Source organism: Merops nubicus, unplaced genomic scaffold, assembly GCF_000691845.1.
Source record: "Merops nubicus isolate BGI_N331 unplaced genomic scaffold, ASM69184v1 scaffold14868, whole genome shotgun sequence".
NCBI lineage: Eukaryota > Metazoa > Chordata > Aves > Coraciiformes > Meropidae > Merops > Merops nubicus.
Genome location: NW_008626455.1, coordinates 1 through 16,318, shown reverse-complemented (window position 1 = coordinate 16,318; position 16,318 = coordinate 1). Strand labels below are relative to the sequence as shown.

Here is a 16,318-nt window from a genome sequence, read left to right as displayed (position 1 = left end):
TATTACAGTACTGTTTTAAATAAATCTTTTGGTTATATGTAAACACTATAAATTAGCTGTTTAAAAAACAATCATGTAAGACAAGTATGGCATCAACATAGTTTAAAAAAAAAACAACAGTAAGTAGCCCTAAATCTGCATAATGCCAGGGTAGGACAACACAAGCAGATATCAGTCTAATGCTATGAAAAAAACATGCTGACATTTTGACTTATTTGACAAACCAGTGCTTCTTTGTGTTTCCTCCTCCTTTTGTTTCCATATTTTAAGATTTTCACCATCAGTGCCCTAAGGAATGGTCCAGCTTGTACTTGCTGGGTGACAGGATAAAAGATGCTAATTTGAGTGCTGCCATTCCAATATTAAAAGCCATCTAAATTAAGTATCCTAAGTATGTACCAGTTTAAGATTTTGAGGAATCATAAGTTGTTTACTTGATGGTTTTGGTTAAGTGCAGCTTGATGTATGTAGAATGCTGTTTCATTAAGGTCATTCTCAGTAAGGCATATTAAAAATAAATATAAAAGTGACAACATAGTATTTAGTTTGTTGCTACAAAATCTTAGGCAAAAAATATTTTTGCATGTAGTAATGGACTTTATCCATCTGCTGGCTTACAGGAGTTAAAATCTGTGCATTAAGCTCAACTGCCCTTGTCAGGATGTGCCACTGTGCTGTCAGAGGGGTCCAAAGCTACATGCTAAAGATTTTATGTCCGTGCTCAAACACAGCCTGCACGAACTGCTTGAAGACTCTGTCCATGTAAGTGCACTTCCGTGGCCATATCCCCTCCAGAAACCCAATATGGCCTCCACAGGACGTCAGAACCAGAGCAATGTTTGCATTTTGTTTGGCAATTTCTACTGGTATAGCTAAAAGGGGGAGGAAAAAAAAGTTTTAAGTCTTTATCCTTCGATGAAATACCAGCCACTGAATAATTTCTCTTAAATGCTTTTCCTGTTATAACTGAGTAAATACGCACAGCATTAATGTGTGTGTGCTTAAATGAACCACAGGACGTAGAAGCACAGCTGTGTTAAAAGCCATCTCCCCCTGCATTAACTCACCTTGGCTGTGTGCTTTTTCTGCCTGCTGGAAAAGCTTCAGAAATCACTGGGCTGCACCTTTCAGCCCCACAGAAGGAACAGCACCCGTGTTAATGCACACTTACACTTTGGCATAAATGGTCTCAGTGAAAGGACAACAAAGCCTCTAGTTTTTAACCCATGTTGCAATAATCAGCTTTGGAAAAACTGAGGAACTGGGACCTTAATTATGCATCCCATTCTTTCTGTGGGAGACTCCAAACACAAAACCTTTAAAATCACGGTAAGATTTTGTCTGTAAGATATTCTATCAGCTAATATTAAATATCATCCTATCATCATACCTGAGCTGCCACACACATACACCTGCACATTCACACCACACCATCACACACACTGGGGGGTGTTTCTTGCCCTGAGGATCTCATCACCCAAATACTCGAGGTACACAGAAAGCTGTTCTGTGTCACCCAGGTTAGTGGCTCTCTGCTGAGTAATGACTGCTAGAAAATGAGTTGATTCAGAATTTAGATCATTAGACCAGATAGTACAAGATTTTTCTTTTGCTGAGTTAGATTTCAGCTGGGTCAGCTCCTCACTCTCGTTCCACATGTGAACACCAGTACCTGAATGGTGGCAGGCACAGCCAGAGGAGGACTGGGATGAGGTGGCCCTTTCAGTGACAGCTGAAAGTTGTCAGTGAGCCACACCTGAGACAGGCACTGGTCTTGAAACGTGCAGCAAGGGAGACTTCAGTGCACCTTATTTTGGATATGCTTGGATGTGTGACTTAATGCTACCACTCGGGCAGTCCCCTTTGTGAAAGTCAAGTCCCTTAGTGCAGACTGACAACAGAGAAAGCAAATTACTTTAAAAGTGGCATTTCAGTGTGATGGGATGATCCTATTGTGATATGAACTAGTTAACACAACAGTGGAGCTTTATGGTGCTGTAGTGTTTGCATGCTTGACATAAAAATGAAGTAAATTACTCTGCAGTTTTAAGGATGCTAAATATACCCCTGTAGAAGCAGAAATCTCAATGCATTTCAGTAAAGAATGCCTTTCATAGTTCCTGTTTTCAAATAATAAACTACATGGGAGAGAAAAAAAAATTAAGATTGTACAGATTTTTTGATTATTCAGGATTGGCAAAAAAAAAAACACAACAGCTAAGGAAGACATGCTTTGTGCAGACAGAAGGGACTAGCAGGCCATTTCACTGTATTGTCTAAAAAAGGTTATGCTTTCACAAGAGAATAAATCTGATTTTGTGCTGCTGAAGTAAAAATGCCTTGGCACTACAAAATAAAGCAGCAAGTCATCTGAAAGATTTCTGCTGCTGCTTCATTTATTTTAAAGTATTTTTGGAGATTTTTAATCAAGTTCTTTTTGGGGGGTTCAGTGGTCCAAATCCCTTTCTGACTGAACTTTCTGCAGAGACACATTTCTAGGAGTCTGCTTTCCTTTACCCCTTTACACATCTGCTATTTCAAAGGTTACTATCCTTGAACAGTCATTATCCCTGCCTGCTTTGTACCCGAGTTCCTGACTTCCAGTTGGATGCTGGCAGGCTCATTGCTTTGTGCCTCAGACCCCAATTTGCTTTAATTTTCAGCAACTAGATGGAGTTCCTCAGCCAAAGAAGGACCCCCAGCCAGAGTACATCACCTCAGATCCTGAACACAGTGACTGTGGAGAACAGAGGCACGACTGGAAGCTGATCAGGTCAGAAGCACAGGACCTGCAGAGGCAGGGGAGCTGGCTGTGCCTCAGAGGGCCTCGCTCCTCGTGCCCGAACGACATGGTCTGTTCCACCCCAGGGCCTCAGCAAGGGTGCTGAACCAACCAGATCCACAGCAGGGTGAGTGTCTTTTATTGACCTTGTGCTACAAGGTTCCTACTCTTAACACAAGGGACTTGATTGTGCCCTGGATGGAGCACAGACCAAGCTCCAGAGAGCAATGGGGATTCTCTTGCAGAGTATGTGAGATTTTTTTACTATTTATTTCTTCCACTCTCTTCCTCCTTTCAGAGTTGCAAGTATCTAAGCAGTTTATAGATTCCAGCATTTAGTATGTGATTCTGATTCCCTGCTGGGTGGAAGTAACTGTGCTTCTCACTGTCTCTGCAAGAAGTCCTTGACTTTTTCTCTGTTCAGCTGGAAAACTGAGAATACTATATGCAGTATCTGGGCCTTTTAAAGCAATACTGAAGCAAGACTAAAAAGAAATCAATGAAATAAAAGCCTAGGGCCTGCCAGCTTCGACTGGGGAGTAGTACAGGCTGAAAACAAGAGATGCAGAAAACAATGTGTTGTTTCTTGCAATCCAACACATGTTATCATTTCCAGACTTTGGACTCAGCAAGCACTCATCTGGAGTCTTGTCCCAGTTAATCAGCCTAGTAATCTCTGATGTGGCTCCCTTGGATTCTGTGGATGAACATGTTGCTGTTTACAAAGACTCTGGCTACAATTCATGTCAGCTTCTGCCAACTGCATGGGAATGTTCCCACTTATCTGTACCAAGCCATCTGCTCCTCTCCCCCCTAGTAGCACATGGGCCCTGTTAAACAGAGTCACAAGAGGGAAGTGGGGATGAGATTCAAGCCCGAGTCCCCAGTTCCTGCTTCAGCCAAGGGGTCACCCTGCCATGGCCATTCTGCTGCTCTCTCCTCATCACAGAGAGGGCTGATGCACAGGCTTACATGCAAGGCTATGGGGTGGAGTGCATGAGGATAGACAGAGTTGATCTTCAAGGATCAGAGAACTCCATCGATCCTAATGGATTCAGGATCAGCTCTGTACTGGCCTGAACACACCTCTTCACTAGCCAACAGCATCCTGGCCTGGATCAGAAACGGTGTGACCAGGAGCAGGGAGGTGATGGTGCTCCTGGGCTTGGCACTGGTGAGACCACACCTTGAGCAGTGTCCAGTGCTGGGCACCACAGGGTAAGAAGGACATGGAGGTGCTGAAGGGGGCCAGAGAAAGGCAATGAGGCTGCTGAGAGGGCTGGAGAACATCCCTTATGGAGCCCAGCTGAGGAAACTGGGGCTGTTTAGTCTGGAGGAGACTGCAAGGTGACTTCATTGCTCTCTACAACTACCTGAAAGGAGGTTGTAGTGAGGCTGGTGTTGGTCTCTTCTCCCAAATTACTGATGATAGGATGAGAGGAAATGGCCTCAAGCTGTGCCAGGGGAGGTTTTGATTGGATATTAGGAAGAATTTCTTCCCTGAGAGAGTGGTGAGGCACTGGAACAGGCTGCCCAGGGAGATGCTGGAGTCACCATCCCTGGAGGTGTTCGCAAAATGAGTAGATGCAGCACTTGAGGCTGTGGTCTAGTGGTTAGGGCAATGTTGGGATGATGGTTGGACTTGATGACCCTAGAGGTGCTTTCCAAGCAGAGTGATTCTAGGATTCTATGGCTCTAAGACTGTACAATCAGACACTGGACATGGCACTGAGATCAGCTGAGTATTTTAAGTCACCTGAAACATAAACAACTTCCAGACATGCTTTGCAGGGACTGGATTGGAAAATGGCAATATCTGTTTTCACTTCCATTGAACTCTTAATCAGCTTGAAAACAGGAGACATCTGAATCAGAGCTTCTCATTATAGGCTCTCTTTGTACTCTGTGAACAGCAATGAGTGCTTCTGAGAGGGCAGCAGCTCTGATCTCTTTCTTACAGTGAGATAATTCACACTCTGAATGTGCATGTTTCTTCCTTTTGGCTCTGAAGAGTCTACTAACAGCTAGTGACTGTCACCCCCTGTGCTTCTGCATTCAGTATAATCATGTCTCTCCATCAGCTGGTTTTCCTGGGTCTTACACTGGAAGCAAACTGCAGGACTGACCCATCCCAGGTACAGGCAACATTTAAATACATCTCCACACACAGGCCTGAGAATAAGCTCAGTCCTATGTAGTTTGTCTGAATGGTTGCATATACAGATAAATATATTTAAAAAAAAAACCATAACTTACCATGACCTGGTGAGAAAACATCATCCACAGAGTTTAGACACAGCACTGGAATTCCTACTGACTTCAGCTTGCGACACGGGCTGGCGTCTTCGTAGTAGTCATCGATTGTAGGGTAGCCAAACATGACTGAAGTGAATTGCTTATCAAATTCTCTAACAGTTCTAGCCTGAAGTACAGAATTCAAGTAGGGGACTATGTCAGCTTCTGAAAAGCAGCCTCCAGTTAAAGCAAAAGTAACATTTTCACATACCTTCATCACGAGATCCATATCAAACAAGTCCTCCAACATTTGTCGATGCCTAAAACAAAGAGAGAAGAAAGGGAAGGCTTGGTTTTGTTACATCAACAGATGTAGGAGTCCTCTGCTTCACAGAAACATTTATAGAAACAATTCCCTAACAAGAACATGCTTGATTTTAATTTTCTGTCATATTAGAATATCTGTCTGCAATCCAGGAGCAGAAGAATTTTTCATTCACATGTAAACACATCCAGCAACATAGTAAAAATCTACATAAACCATGATAAAGATGCCAAAGATAAGAGAACTAAATATTTGGGAATACAAAATACAGTCTAGCTTTCTGAAGCAAAGGATGAACTAGTCTTTTTCATGCTTCTGCAGTCAGTGCTAACTTAAAAGAATTAGTAAATATACATATATACTCAAAGTCAATATGTGCATGTCTACAAAACTTTAAAATCCATTCACTTCATAAATATAAAAGTACATTGGTCATATGCTGTGCCCCTTGAAAAACAAAGTCACATGCACAGATGACAATCTTCCTTGCAAAGATCATTTTTGATTTAAAAACTAACAGAGGGATGCACACAGAACAGCTATGTGAAGTGTTGTTACAGCATTAATTTTGCCAATATTATTATACCTGCTGTAGATCTCATGCTAACATCCTTCCACCTTGCTAAAGAGTTCAGAAGGCAACTCACCTGCTGATAGAGGATTGTAGACAAGTAGTCAAGTAATAGTTGAAAAGAAGCCAGTTTAGTGGCTTCTCCAGAGACTCTACAGATTCAAAAACATTCCAACCCGCAGAGAAAATTGCAGCTGCCATTAAAGGAGTGTCTCTGCCAGTTTTGCCCAGGTAATTTAAAAGAAGCATGCTACAAACAGAAATGAAAAACAGAAACATATATACTATCAAATTGTTTGCTTCAATTTAAAGCAAATATAACAATCAGCCACTGTTTTGTCTGGTTTTCAATAGTTTCTTGTATCAACCCTACAGTTGTGCCTAGTACTTCTGAAAGGTATGCAGTGTAATCAGCTTGTGGCTCATGAAGTTCTCTCTGGACTGTCAGAGGGGAACCCAGTGCATTGTGTAGCATGTGGGTACAGTGTGTTTAGAAATAGAGATGTTCTAGTCTTAATTATATCACTAAAAAGGAGGAAAAGGACAGATAAACGTATTTTGCTCATGGAATGGGACTTCCCAAGTTGTTAGTAAGTTTTATCATTTTAGAAGTTCTCAGTTTTTCCTGATCTGATGGATCTGATCAGTGTGCCTACCAACTGTGAGCTGCCCCTGGCATACCTGCCTCACTACAAAACTGTCTTTTGAGCTGTAGGTAATGTGGGGTGCCTTTCCCCCACCTCACACTTATGAGAGAATACAGCTGTCCTATGACTAAGGTAAGGAAGGAGGTGTTGGACAATTAATAAAACTAGCAAAACAAAATTATTAGCCAAATAAATGGCTAAGTCTTGCCTTTCTGGCCAACTTACAGTCTCTACTGCTGATGTGTAGTTGTGTTGAAAAAAGGGGAGAGTTCACCAGTACCTGACCTTTCAAATACAGAAGAATTAAAACAGCAGGAAAAGGAAAATACAGAAAAGCTTTAAATCTTGCTTTCCTGCCCGAGGCACCAAAAGAACAACAAACAGCACTAGGGGATGGGCTCCTGCCATCAGGTCGCAGAGTTGAGCCCAGTGAGGATGATTATCTGTGGCACCTATAGGAGTTTGGTACCATATGTGCCCTCTCACCCACAGAAGAGGAAGAACCTGAGTCACCAGTCTATATACTGTAAGAACATTGAACATTCAGGATTCTAAAACACATTGGAGGAAGAAGCTGGAACATCTTGGAGTGGATGTTGCTTATTTTGATTTTAGCAAGGCTTCTGACAGTCTTCCATCATCATCTCCATGTAGCCAAACTGCAGGGACATGGTTTGAATAGGTGACCTGCAATGGGAGTGGAAAACTTACTAGCCACCAGGCTCAGAGAGTTGTGATCAGAAACTTGGAAGGCCAAGGGGAGTGGTTGGACCAGTTACTAGTAGTGTTCCTCAGAGTCAGTTCTGGGGCCTGTGCTGTGTAACCTCTTCACTGACTGGATGTGAGAAGGAACACACCCTTGATAAGGGTCAAATTGTCACCAGCCATTCTAAGCCATTCCAGGGCTGCCATTCTGAGGGACCTCAACAGGCTGGAGAAACCTCATGAAGGCAAATGCCAAGTCCTGGGACAGGTTAGAGACTGGAGAGAGAGCAGCTCTGCCAAAAAAGACCTGGGCAAACTAAACATCTCAGCAATGCACCCTTCCAGCAATGAGGACAACTAAGGGCATGGTGTGCTTTGTTAGTGACAGCAAAACAAGCAGGTCCAGGGAAAAGATTATTTCCCTGTGTTTGGCACTTAGGAGATTTTATCTGGAGTCCTGTGCCAAATTTGGGGCTTCCCAGCAAGACAGACATTGACAAACTGTAAAGGTTCATATGTCTTTATACTGAAGGCACTGGCAAAATCCCAGCAACACAAATGGAAAAAGATTGACCTGATTTAAAGGCTTCCAGGTTACTTGTTTGATTATCAAAAACTGTATGGCTTGAACAAAACTCTATTTATCCCAGAACTCCTGCAAGCCTTGCAGGGCTGTGTCAGCCCACCCTCCATAAAATCTATCAGAAAGCAGAGAAGTCTCAGGACATTACCACTGTGTCTGCAATATTTCTCATGGAAGTTCACCTCTCCTATGATTTTCATTAAAAAGAGGCTGTCTGAACATTTCTTCCAGCTTCTAGCAACGATCTTCCTAAGCAACTGTGCTATCATTGTCTGTTCTAGCTTGCTTGCTGGAAAGAAGCCAGGACACAGCAAGCCTTAATACCACATTCTAGGAACCCATATTGGTTTCAACAGGAATACTACTTCTTGCTTCTGAGCCAGACATGGGAGATGCCCACGGATCTTCCAGCTTAACCTGCCCACATTCAGCAGAACAAACACACTGAAGATAAATCCTGTCATTTCCAGAGGTTGCTAAGAAACATGGTACGTTATCTCTAGTTCCTATTGTTTATCCTCTGTTCCAAAGACAGCCCCCATAGTTTCCAAAGACTGTATTCCCACTTGTTTGGCTGTCAATCTGTCTGTCAGTGTTGCCTGTCTTTCTCCAACCTCCCACCCCCCACTTCTGAATGTTGGCCAATTTTGACACAGACTGAAAAGCCTCAAAGCTGTTAAGTTTCTAAAGTCTTCTAAAAAGTCCAGGTGAGTTGCATTTCCCTAAGCCTTGCAAGCAGTGCAGAGTAACAGTTCACCATCAGAGTACAACAGTCACAGAGTTTCTGAGGGGGGGCTCGTGCTGCCCCAGCCCTTACCCGCCCATGGACACGCCGGCAGCCACGAGCGGCGCTGAGGGGTGCAGGCTGTGCACGTGCTGGAGAACGGCCTCCAGGTCCTCCGTGTTGGCTGCACAGTAAGTCCTTGGTGTCTGTGAGGAGTCAGAGGGAAAAATGCCACCATAAGCTTTTGTATTATCCTTTAAGGACAGAGCAAACTGAACAGTGGATCATTTATGTAACAGGATAAAATTAGCGTTTATCATGAAGCTGCACCCAGTGGCAAATATAAACCCTGAGCGTTTCACAGGGAGGTGAAGGAAGGAGTTGTACTTGTTCTATTACAAAGTAAAAGGTGTGACAAATACCTTCATTATCTGCACCCTCCAGGTCATAGATGCACTCTGAACACAGGGCAATGAGCTAAGCTAGATAGAACTAGATCAGAATTACAGCAGAATATTTGTGGGCAATTTTAGCAAGTGTGATTAGATGGAACTAATTACTTAAAACACATTTAACAAGAATATTGAAATGTTGAAATAAAAGATTTTGAAAAAAAAGTTAAATCTGGATAATTAAAACTGAAGATATTTTTAATTTCCCTTTATGTTGCATTTCCAGTTCTCACCCACATGAATAATTCTTCACTGTTTTACACCTGATTAATTATAAACAGTGAGAATGTTTTTATTTTAACTAAATTGTGAAGTTTACAAGGAAAAATAAGTTACTTTTGGTTGCTAGGGTCTGATGTATTCTGAGTGAAAGTGTATTTGATTTAAAAGTTCATCAAAGTAGAGAGATATCTTGCATTTTAATTTTAGTTAATTCCTGACACTTTAGTATCTATCTGTACACCTGATTAATTATAAACAGTGAGAATGTTTTTATTTTAACTAAATTGTGAAGTTTACAAGGAAAAATAAGTTACTTTTGGTTGCTAGGGTCTGATGTATTCTGAGTGAAAGTGTATTTGATTTAAAAGTTCATCAAAGTAGAGAGATATCTTGCATTTTAATTTTAGTTAATTCCTGACACTTTAGTATCTGTCTATCTACTCATTGTATGAAGATATTTTAAAGCACCATCCTAGCTCATAGTGGCTGTGGTCAATCTAATATTTGATTATTCCCTAACAATAATTCACAGTAACTTTCAATAACAAAGGAGAACAACCTTTTAAAACTGATTCTTTAAATAGAGACTAGAAAAAAGAGCTACTTGCGTGACTGATTCCTACTGTGGTGCTCAACTGTGCTTCAAACTCGTTAACTAGGGATTTTATATTAAAATGTAGAAACAGCTCTGCAGAAAATATGATCATTTCAGCTGGTTTTCTTCACAGTAAGATCTTATCAAGCTTAAAGATGTAAATCTGATTACAGTAAGATACACACAATGCATCCACACAAGAGATCTTTTCTCTTAACGATTCAGAAATTCATCAATAAGGACTTTGTGCGTCACAAAACTGCTTTGTAGATCCAGCCCCAAAAGTATGCAGAAATCTACTCTTAACATGGCAATGTTTGCATTGAAACACTTTATCTGATTATGGGAAAACATTCTGAGCTTTTAAAAGTTTGAGGCCAGGAGATTAACAAATGCCCAACAATATCCAGTATTGTGCATTTCCATTCCAGCTGCAGAACCGACAACAAATGCACACGAGGGAACAAAGCTTATTCAGCAATATTTCATCATGCCCTGTCCCTAGCTGCAGAAAATGCTTAGTTTCAAGACTTTGCCATTTGTTAAATTACCAGTTATTTCTAAGCAAACGTGATGTCTGTCCCAAAGACAAAAAAATGTCTTTTGTAGCTGAGTTTGTGTCGTAATTGCTGGGAAAAATACGAGTTCTGTTTAACTTTTAGGATATGGCTATACATATAAATCTGGTTCAGTAATTCAGTGACACAGAATAAGAATGGCACAACCTTTTAACTATATCAAAATCTATTTTAAATAGACTGGCAACTGGGAAAGTAATTATGGTTGCTTATATTTGGATTTGTATGTTAAAACAATGGGAGAAAATTGCTTTGATTAAACAACATTTCTTGGATGTGTGCACTTTAGATACTGTAGTGTTTTTGGAAAGAAAAGTGTAAGGGTTGTTAATGTTACAGACATTATCAATTTAAATCATTTCCTAAAATGAAATGTTCACAAATAATGTGTGCTAATCAGTTGGCCTCTTTGAGTTTTAAATTAAAAGATGAATGTTGGTACATAATTGAGCTACCAGATAATTAGATTCTCATATCTGAATTTTCAACATATCCCATGAGTTTCTCTCATTTAAATCCAGCTGTACAAACAGACACAAAGGATCCCACATATACCACTTATAAATTTAGAAGTCATCCTTACCAAAAGATCCTCCCCAGCAATCCCCCGATTGTTAAAAACCACGCATCTAAAAATTGAGACAGTGAATTCAGTTATACACATTGGTCCTTGTGCTAAAAAAAATAAATGAAACAGACAGAAAATGCAAATGCAGGAAGCAAAAGGAGACAGTTCTAAGGATAAGTTCAGCACATAACTATTTCCTACAGATCCTGAAGTCTGACCTGTGTGGAACCACCTTCATACTGAACTGGAGTTCACTGAAGTCAGTGGGACTCTGGCTGAGGTCTGTGATGGGCTGGTGGAGGTCAGGCTGCAGGATGAGAGCCCCAGGGTTTACCTGGTGCATGCCTCTCCTCCTGCACTCTGAGCTGGCCAAGCATGAGCCATAAGCTTGGCCAGTGCAGGGCTGAGCCTAAACCAATGCTCTGGAAGAGAACATCAGAGACCTGTGTGCAGACATCCTCCAAAACTACACAGATGTATTGAATAGGCAGAAATAAGCCAAAACTATAATGACAGCTGCATCTAAGTTGCAGGTTCTTGGGGATGGGATTGGTTTTTTGCCTGGTATAGCAGAAGTTTCTGTTCACTCTATGCTGGTGGGAGCCTCTGAATTTTCTAGCAGTATCACCATGATTTAAGGATCTATGCTTTCTTAACAAATCTTACTTTTCTATTACTCTTCTGCCATCTCATTGTAATAATTCTTGTAAACAATATATATGTATATATTTTAGATGAGTTGAAGGCATGAAAAATTACTTATTTCTGTATCTTTCTCCAATGTTGATGTTTAAAAGCAAAATTAAGCATTCTGCTGACATCTGCTATAAAGTTCTCCTTTTCAGTGCTATACCTTCCTTCTTTAAGTAATCAGATGCAGACATTTCTGTCAGGAATACTTAAAAAAATTAGTAGTAAGAAGCTGTAGATTTGAAGGCTATCCTCAGATATTTTTTACTGAGAAGTTTCAAAGTGTTTTTAAAAGTACTTTTAACAGTTAAAGTGGTAATTTACTGTCATGATTTAGCAAAGCAGTTATCCAGACCTCCAACCAGAGAAGAGATAGACATGTAGATATATACATATTTGAAGAACTTATTATAGTCAATACCAGAAACCAACCTGCAAAGACAAAATGTAATATTCCAAATACAGATACTGGAACAATGGTTACATGAAAGAATTTACTCATCCACTAATCCACCTATTTTACCCAACTCTGACCAGAAGCCTTAGTAACAAATCTAAATTAAGTAGGGACAATTAAGAGGTGTCAAACCTCTTCCTTCACCACCACTAGTAAGAGTAGGCCAGCTCTCCTTTCTGCACAGTGTGAGGCTGCTGAATCTAGCCATTCTGTATTCAGAAGCTAGCCTCCCCCAAGGCCTGCTGCCAGCAGCCCATCCACACGAGTGTTCTTGGAGCTGAACACAAACTCCTTCTCTAGGAAGCACAAAGGTAACACAAATCTGATACTCTATTTTAGGAAGTGGCAGCAAAGGCCTGTGCATACAGCTTGCTTTCACCAGTCTCTGGGGCAGATCTGTAGATATTAAAACAGCCCTTTGGAACAGATTGCCCGTTACATAATTCTACTATTATTACTACTAATAATATTTTCTTACATGAACTAAAGTCTTTACATCTCATTTGCCTAAGGCAGGCATTTTACACATACACATGCTTACATATGATCTTATTAGAAGAAGCAGACTACAAGCAATGAAATGCAACAGCACCTATATCCCAGAGTTTCACTCTGATGGATCATGTGAAGGATGTAGGATTCCTTGCTCGTTCCTGTCAGGCCAGGCAGCAACAGGACAGTGGGTCTTGTGCTGGCATCCGGATAGCATAAGCTGCCACTGTTATCAAACCAATCCAATGAAATCTGTCCTCCATCTGCTGTTTTAATGAGCTCACTGAAAGGCACATTTCAAGATAACACTGATTAGATTGAAAAATACATGCATAGCATTAAGAGTGTCTTAACAGTGTACAAATTACGAGGTATGAATCCTGCATTTTTAATTATGCTTTAATACTCAGAGTGCCACCTGACTAGGTATGTGTGCATGTCTACCTTTCAGAAAGAGCCACAACTACAGCTGACAGGAGTTAGCAGTCGATCTGTGGAGTGACTCCCATTCCCAGTAAATGAAGAGCTGGCCTTTCAGGAGTTGCTGCTGACGTACTGGAAGCTGGTAACAACTCTTCATTGCTTTCTACTTTATGTAGGCTTGTGTACTGCAGGTTTCCTTTGGGTCACCTGAGAATCTTCTGATGCCACACTGAGCAATGTGTTAAACATTTATCACACTTTTTTCTCTTTATACAAAGAAGCAGAATGTATAATGGATGGCACTTTGTTATGTTTTAAACATGCACAACACAGTGACACTCTGCTGTATCTTTAACCCTGTATCCCCACAGACTTTGATAGCATGCACACTTAAACCATATACCTTGAGAATGCAACAAATAATAACCCAAGAAGATAAGCACTTTTTAATCACTAATGGGAAGGAGATGCAGTGCTGGTGTGCACTGCCAACACCATCTCAGATGGTGCAGAGTAAGCATTGCCCCATGGAACTGTGTTTCTTCCCTCTCAAACCTTGAAACAGAGAGTATACAAGAAGAGCTAGAAACAGTGCACATGGCCACACCACTGAAATGTTTCCTAGTTACTAAAACTAAGGGAAGCTGCTAAATGCTGAATCTATTCTGCCATGCAAACAGAGCTGAAACAACTTGTGCTGCATCCAGGTTCCGGCGCATAAAAGTTCTTCTCCTTAGGTCTTGTGCCAAGTGCCCCATTTGCCAGACTCAGTCTCATTTCTGTGTGAGAGAGGTCAACTGAGGACAAACACTAAATATAAGGGTTTTCCCTCCTAGAATTTAGGCATCAAAGAACACAACACAACCCCCACAGGTAAAAGTTACTCTGAAAATCAGGCCTTTTATATATTCAAAAGAAAGCTGAATGTGGCTGTGCTATGTAAGGTAGAACAGTGACTGCATGACCTTTGCAAAATGACAGCTTTCAAACACCAAAATATTTGATATACCAGACAACTGTGCTGCCATCCAAAGGGACTTCAACAGGCTGGAGAAATGGTTTGAGATGAACTTCACGAAGTTCAGTGAGGGGAAGTGCAAAGTCCTGCACCTAAGAAGGAACAACTTCACACACCAGTACAGGCTGGAAAGCAGCTTGGCAGAAAGGAGTGTGAGGGTCCCTGGTGGACATCATGTTGAACATTAGCCAGCAATGCAGCCTCACAGGAAAGAAGGCAAATAGCCTCCTGGGCTGCCCTAGAAGTGTTGCCAGGAGGTCGCAGGAGGTGATCCTTCCTCTCTACTCAACACTGGTGATGCCACTCCTGGAGTACTGGGCCCAGGTCTGAGCTCCCCAGTGCAAGGACATACTGGGGAGAGCCCAGGAAAGGGATACAAAAATAATGAATGGACTGGAGCAGAATCTCCTATGAGGAGAGGCTGACTGCTCAGCTTGGAGAGGAAAAGGCTCAGGGAGATCTTATCTGTTGGTTAAACACCTGAAGGAACAGTGCAAAGAGGATGGAGCCAGGCTCTTGTCAGTGATGCTCACTGACAGGACAAGAGGTAATGGGCACAACCTGAGAGACCTCAACCATTGTGTGATCCTCTGAACATATAGCCACATCAGTTCCTATACTGGCACCAATATTTCAGAGCTCCCAAACTCCTGAGCTAAAAGCAGGCCATCTGGGAACCCTGACCTTTCAAATGTCCTGTATATTGAACCCAGCACAGAGATGGTTCTGAGTCTGTGATGGAGCTGTAAAGGCAGGTGTGAAGCAAAAACATGGGCGCAGGTTTGAGCCATGGCAGTAGCTGTGACAGAGTCAGGTTACTGCTGGCTACCAAATCACTCACTCTCCAGAAGAAAGGCACTTACTTCCTGTACTGTACTTGGGGTCTAGAGGTGATAAAGGGACGCAGCAGCGTCTGCACCCGACCTTCCCAGCACCAGATGGTGGGATAGTAGGTTTCTGTTACAACAGGGCAATATTCCTCCAGAAAGCGGCAGAAGTGGTCGTTGCTGGCCACCAGCTGGGGTTTCTAGGGAGAGAGACTCCAGTCAGGCATGCACACTCATATCAAACAAGCTAGCAAAGAAAGAAACAAATGAAAGGTCGTTTAAATCCTCTCCATATCATTTCCTCCATATAACCATTTGAAAAGATTTCTTCTTTCACGGGAAAGAGATAAGTAAACCAAAACCAAACAAAATGCCAAAACACCCCACTGAAAAGCAAACCCCACTAAACAGAATGGATTCCTTGCCTACTCCTAATAACGTGCTCCTTTCACTCTACTTTTCCCAGCATTGTATCTTTCACTGACAAATCAAACCCACACTGTTCCACAGTAAGCAAGAAGGATTTCACTGAATCAGTTTTCCTGCACCGCCCAGAACTGACGTTTCATCTGTGTGCTCTGTGCACCTGCAGTACCTGTTTTAACCTGGCAGGACACTCCTTTCCCATCTTTGGTACACAGCTCTGTTAGTTACTCCTCTCTAATAACGCTCTGCATACAGAGGTTTTTCTTACAGCTTCCATTTGTACATAAATTCACATGGAAATCCCTGTATACCAAACATCTCACCTTTTACCAAACATATTTCTTAAACTTTTCTTTTACACTGACCCCAGCATGTGAGCATTAATAGGGCAGTAATAGATGCTTTCAAGAAAACAGTTACAGGAACACAGCTGCAGTGGCACATCCTCCTGACCCTTTCTTGGGGTTTTTTTCTGACCAAAATCAAGCACCCTCTTCTCCATGAAGAGGAAGGCTGTGTTCTCAGCCATCCTGTGAAGGACTGTGGCAACACACAAGTCTTCAACAGTCATAAAGCTTTTGATATGTGTATTTTCAGTCGATTAAGCATTCATCGATGTGCACTCACCATGGGGCCACTTTAGATCAGACCAGGCTCATTGTATCCAAGTAATTTGTGAGTGCCTAATTTACCCGTGAAACCACTACTGATGGGAAAATCTACAAGAGTGTCCTAGCCCCTAAAATACTGCGATAGTGGCTCAAAACGTATTTACAATGGTACTGAAGACAGACACAAGGGCAGCAAACTCCTTGATCACCTTCCCTGTTAGTGAAGGAAAGAGGTCAGGTTTTTGTTGTGGAGGGAGGGCTCCTGCCCTCCCCTTCCCCACCATCGGCCCCCGGCCGGCCCCCTGGTACAGCTTCATTTCGGGGACGCCTGAGGCCAGAGCCCCTTCCCCCGAGCCGGGGCCGGGCCGGTGGCGGGGCCGAGCGGGG

At 42.0% G+C, this 16,318-nt stretch overlaps 1 protein-coding gene across 1 annotated transcript; it reads right to left on the bottom strand.

Annotated features, from left to right (window-relative positions):
* Nucleotides 1-288: 288 nt before the first annotated feature.
* On the bottom strand, nt 289-15,094 carry ABHD3 (abhydrolase domain containing 3; the record flags this gene model as incomplete). The annotated part of the gene is made up of 8 exons (XM_008946010.1): nt 289-872; nt 5,039-5,204; nt 5,289-5,337; nt 5,990-6,163; nt 8,666-8,778; nt 11,003-11,048; nt 12,727-12,909; nt 14,931-15,094. Coding segments are annotated over 8 exons (1,074 nt in total), but the record flags the coding sequence as incomplete, so codon positions are not given.
* Between the last annotated feature and the right edge of the window lie 1,224 nt (nt 15,095-16,318).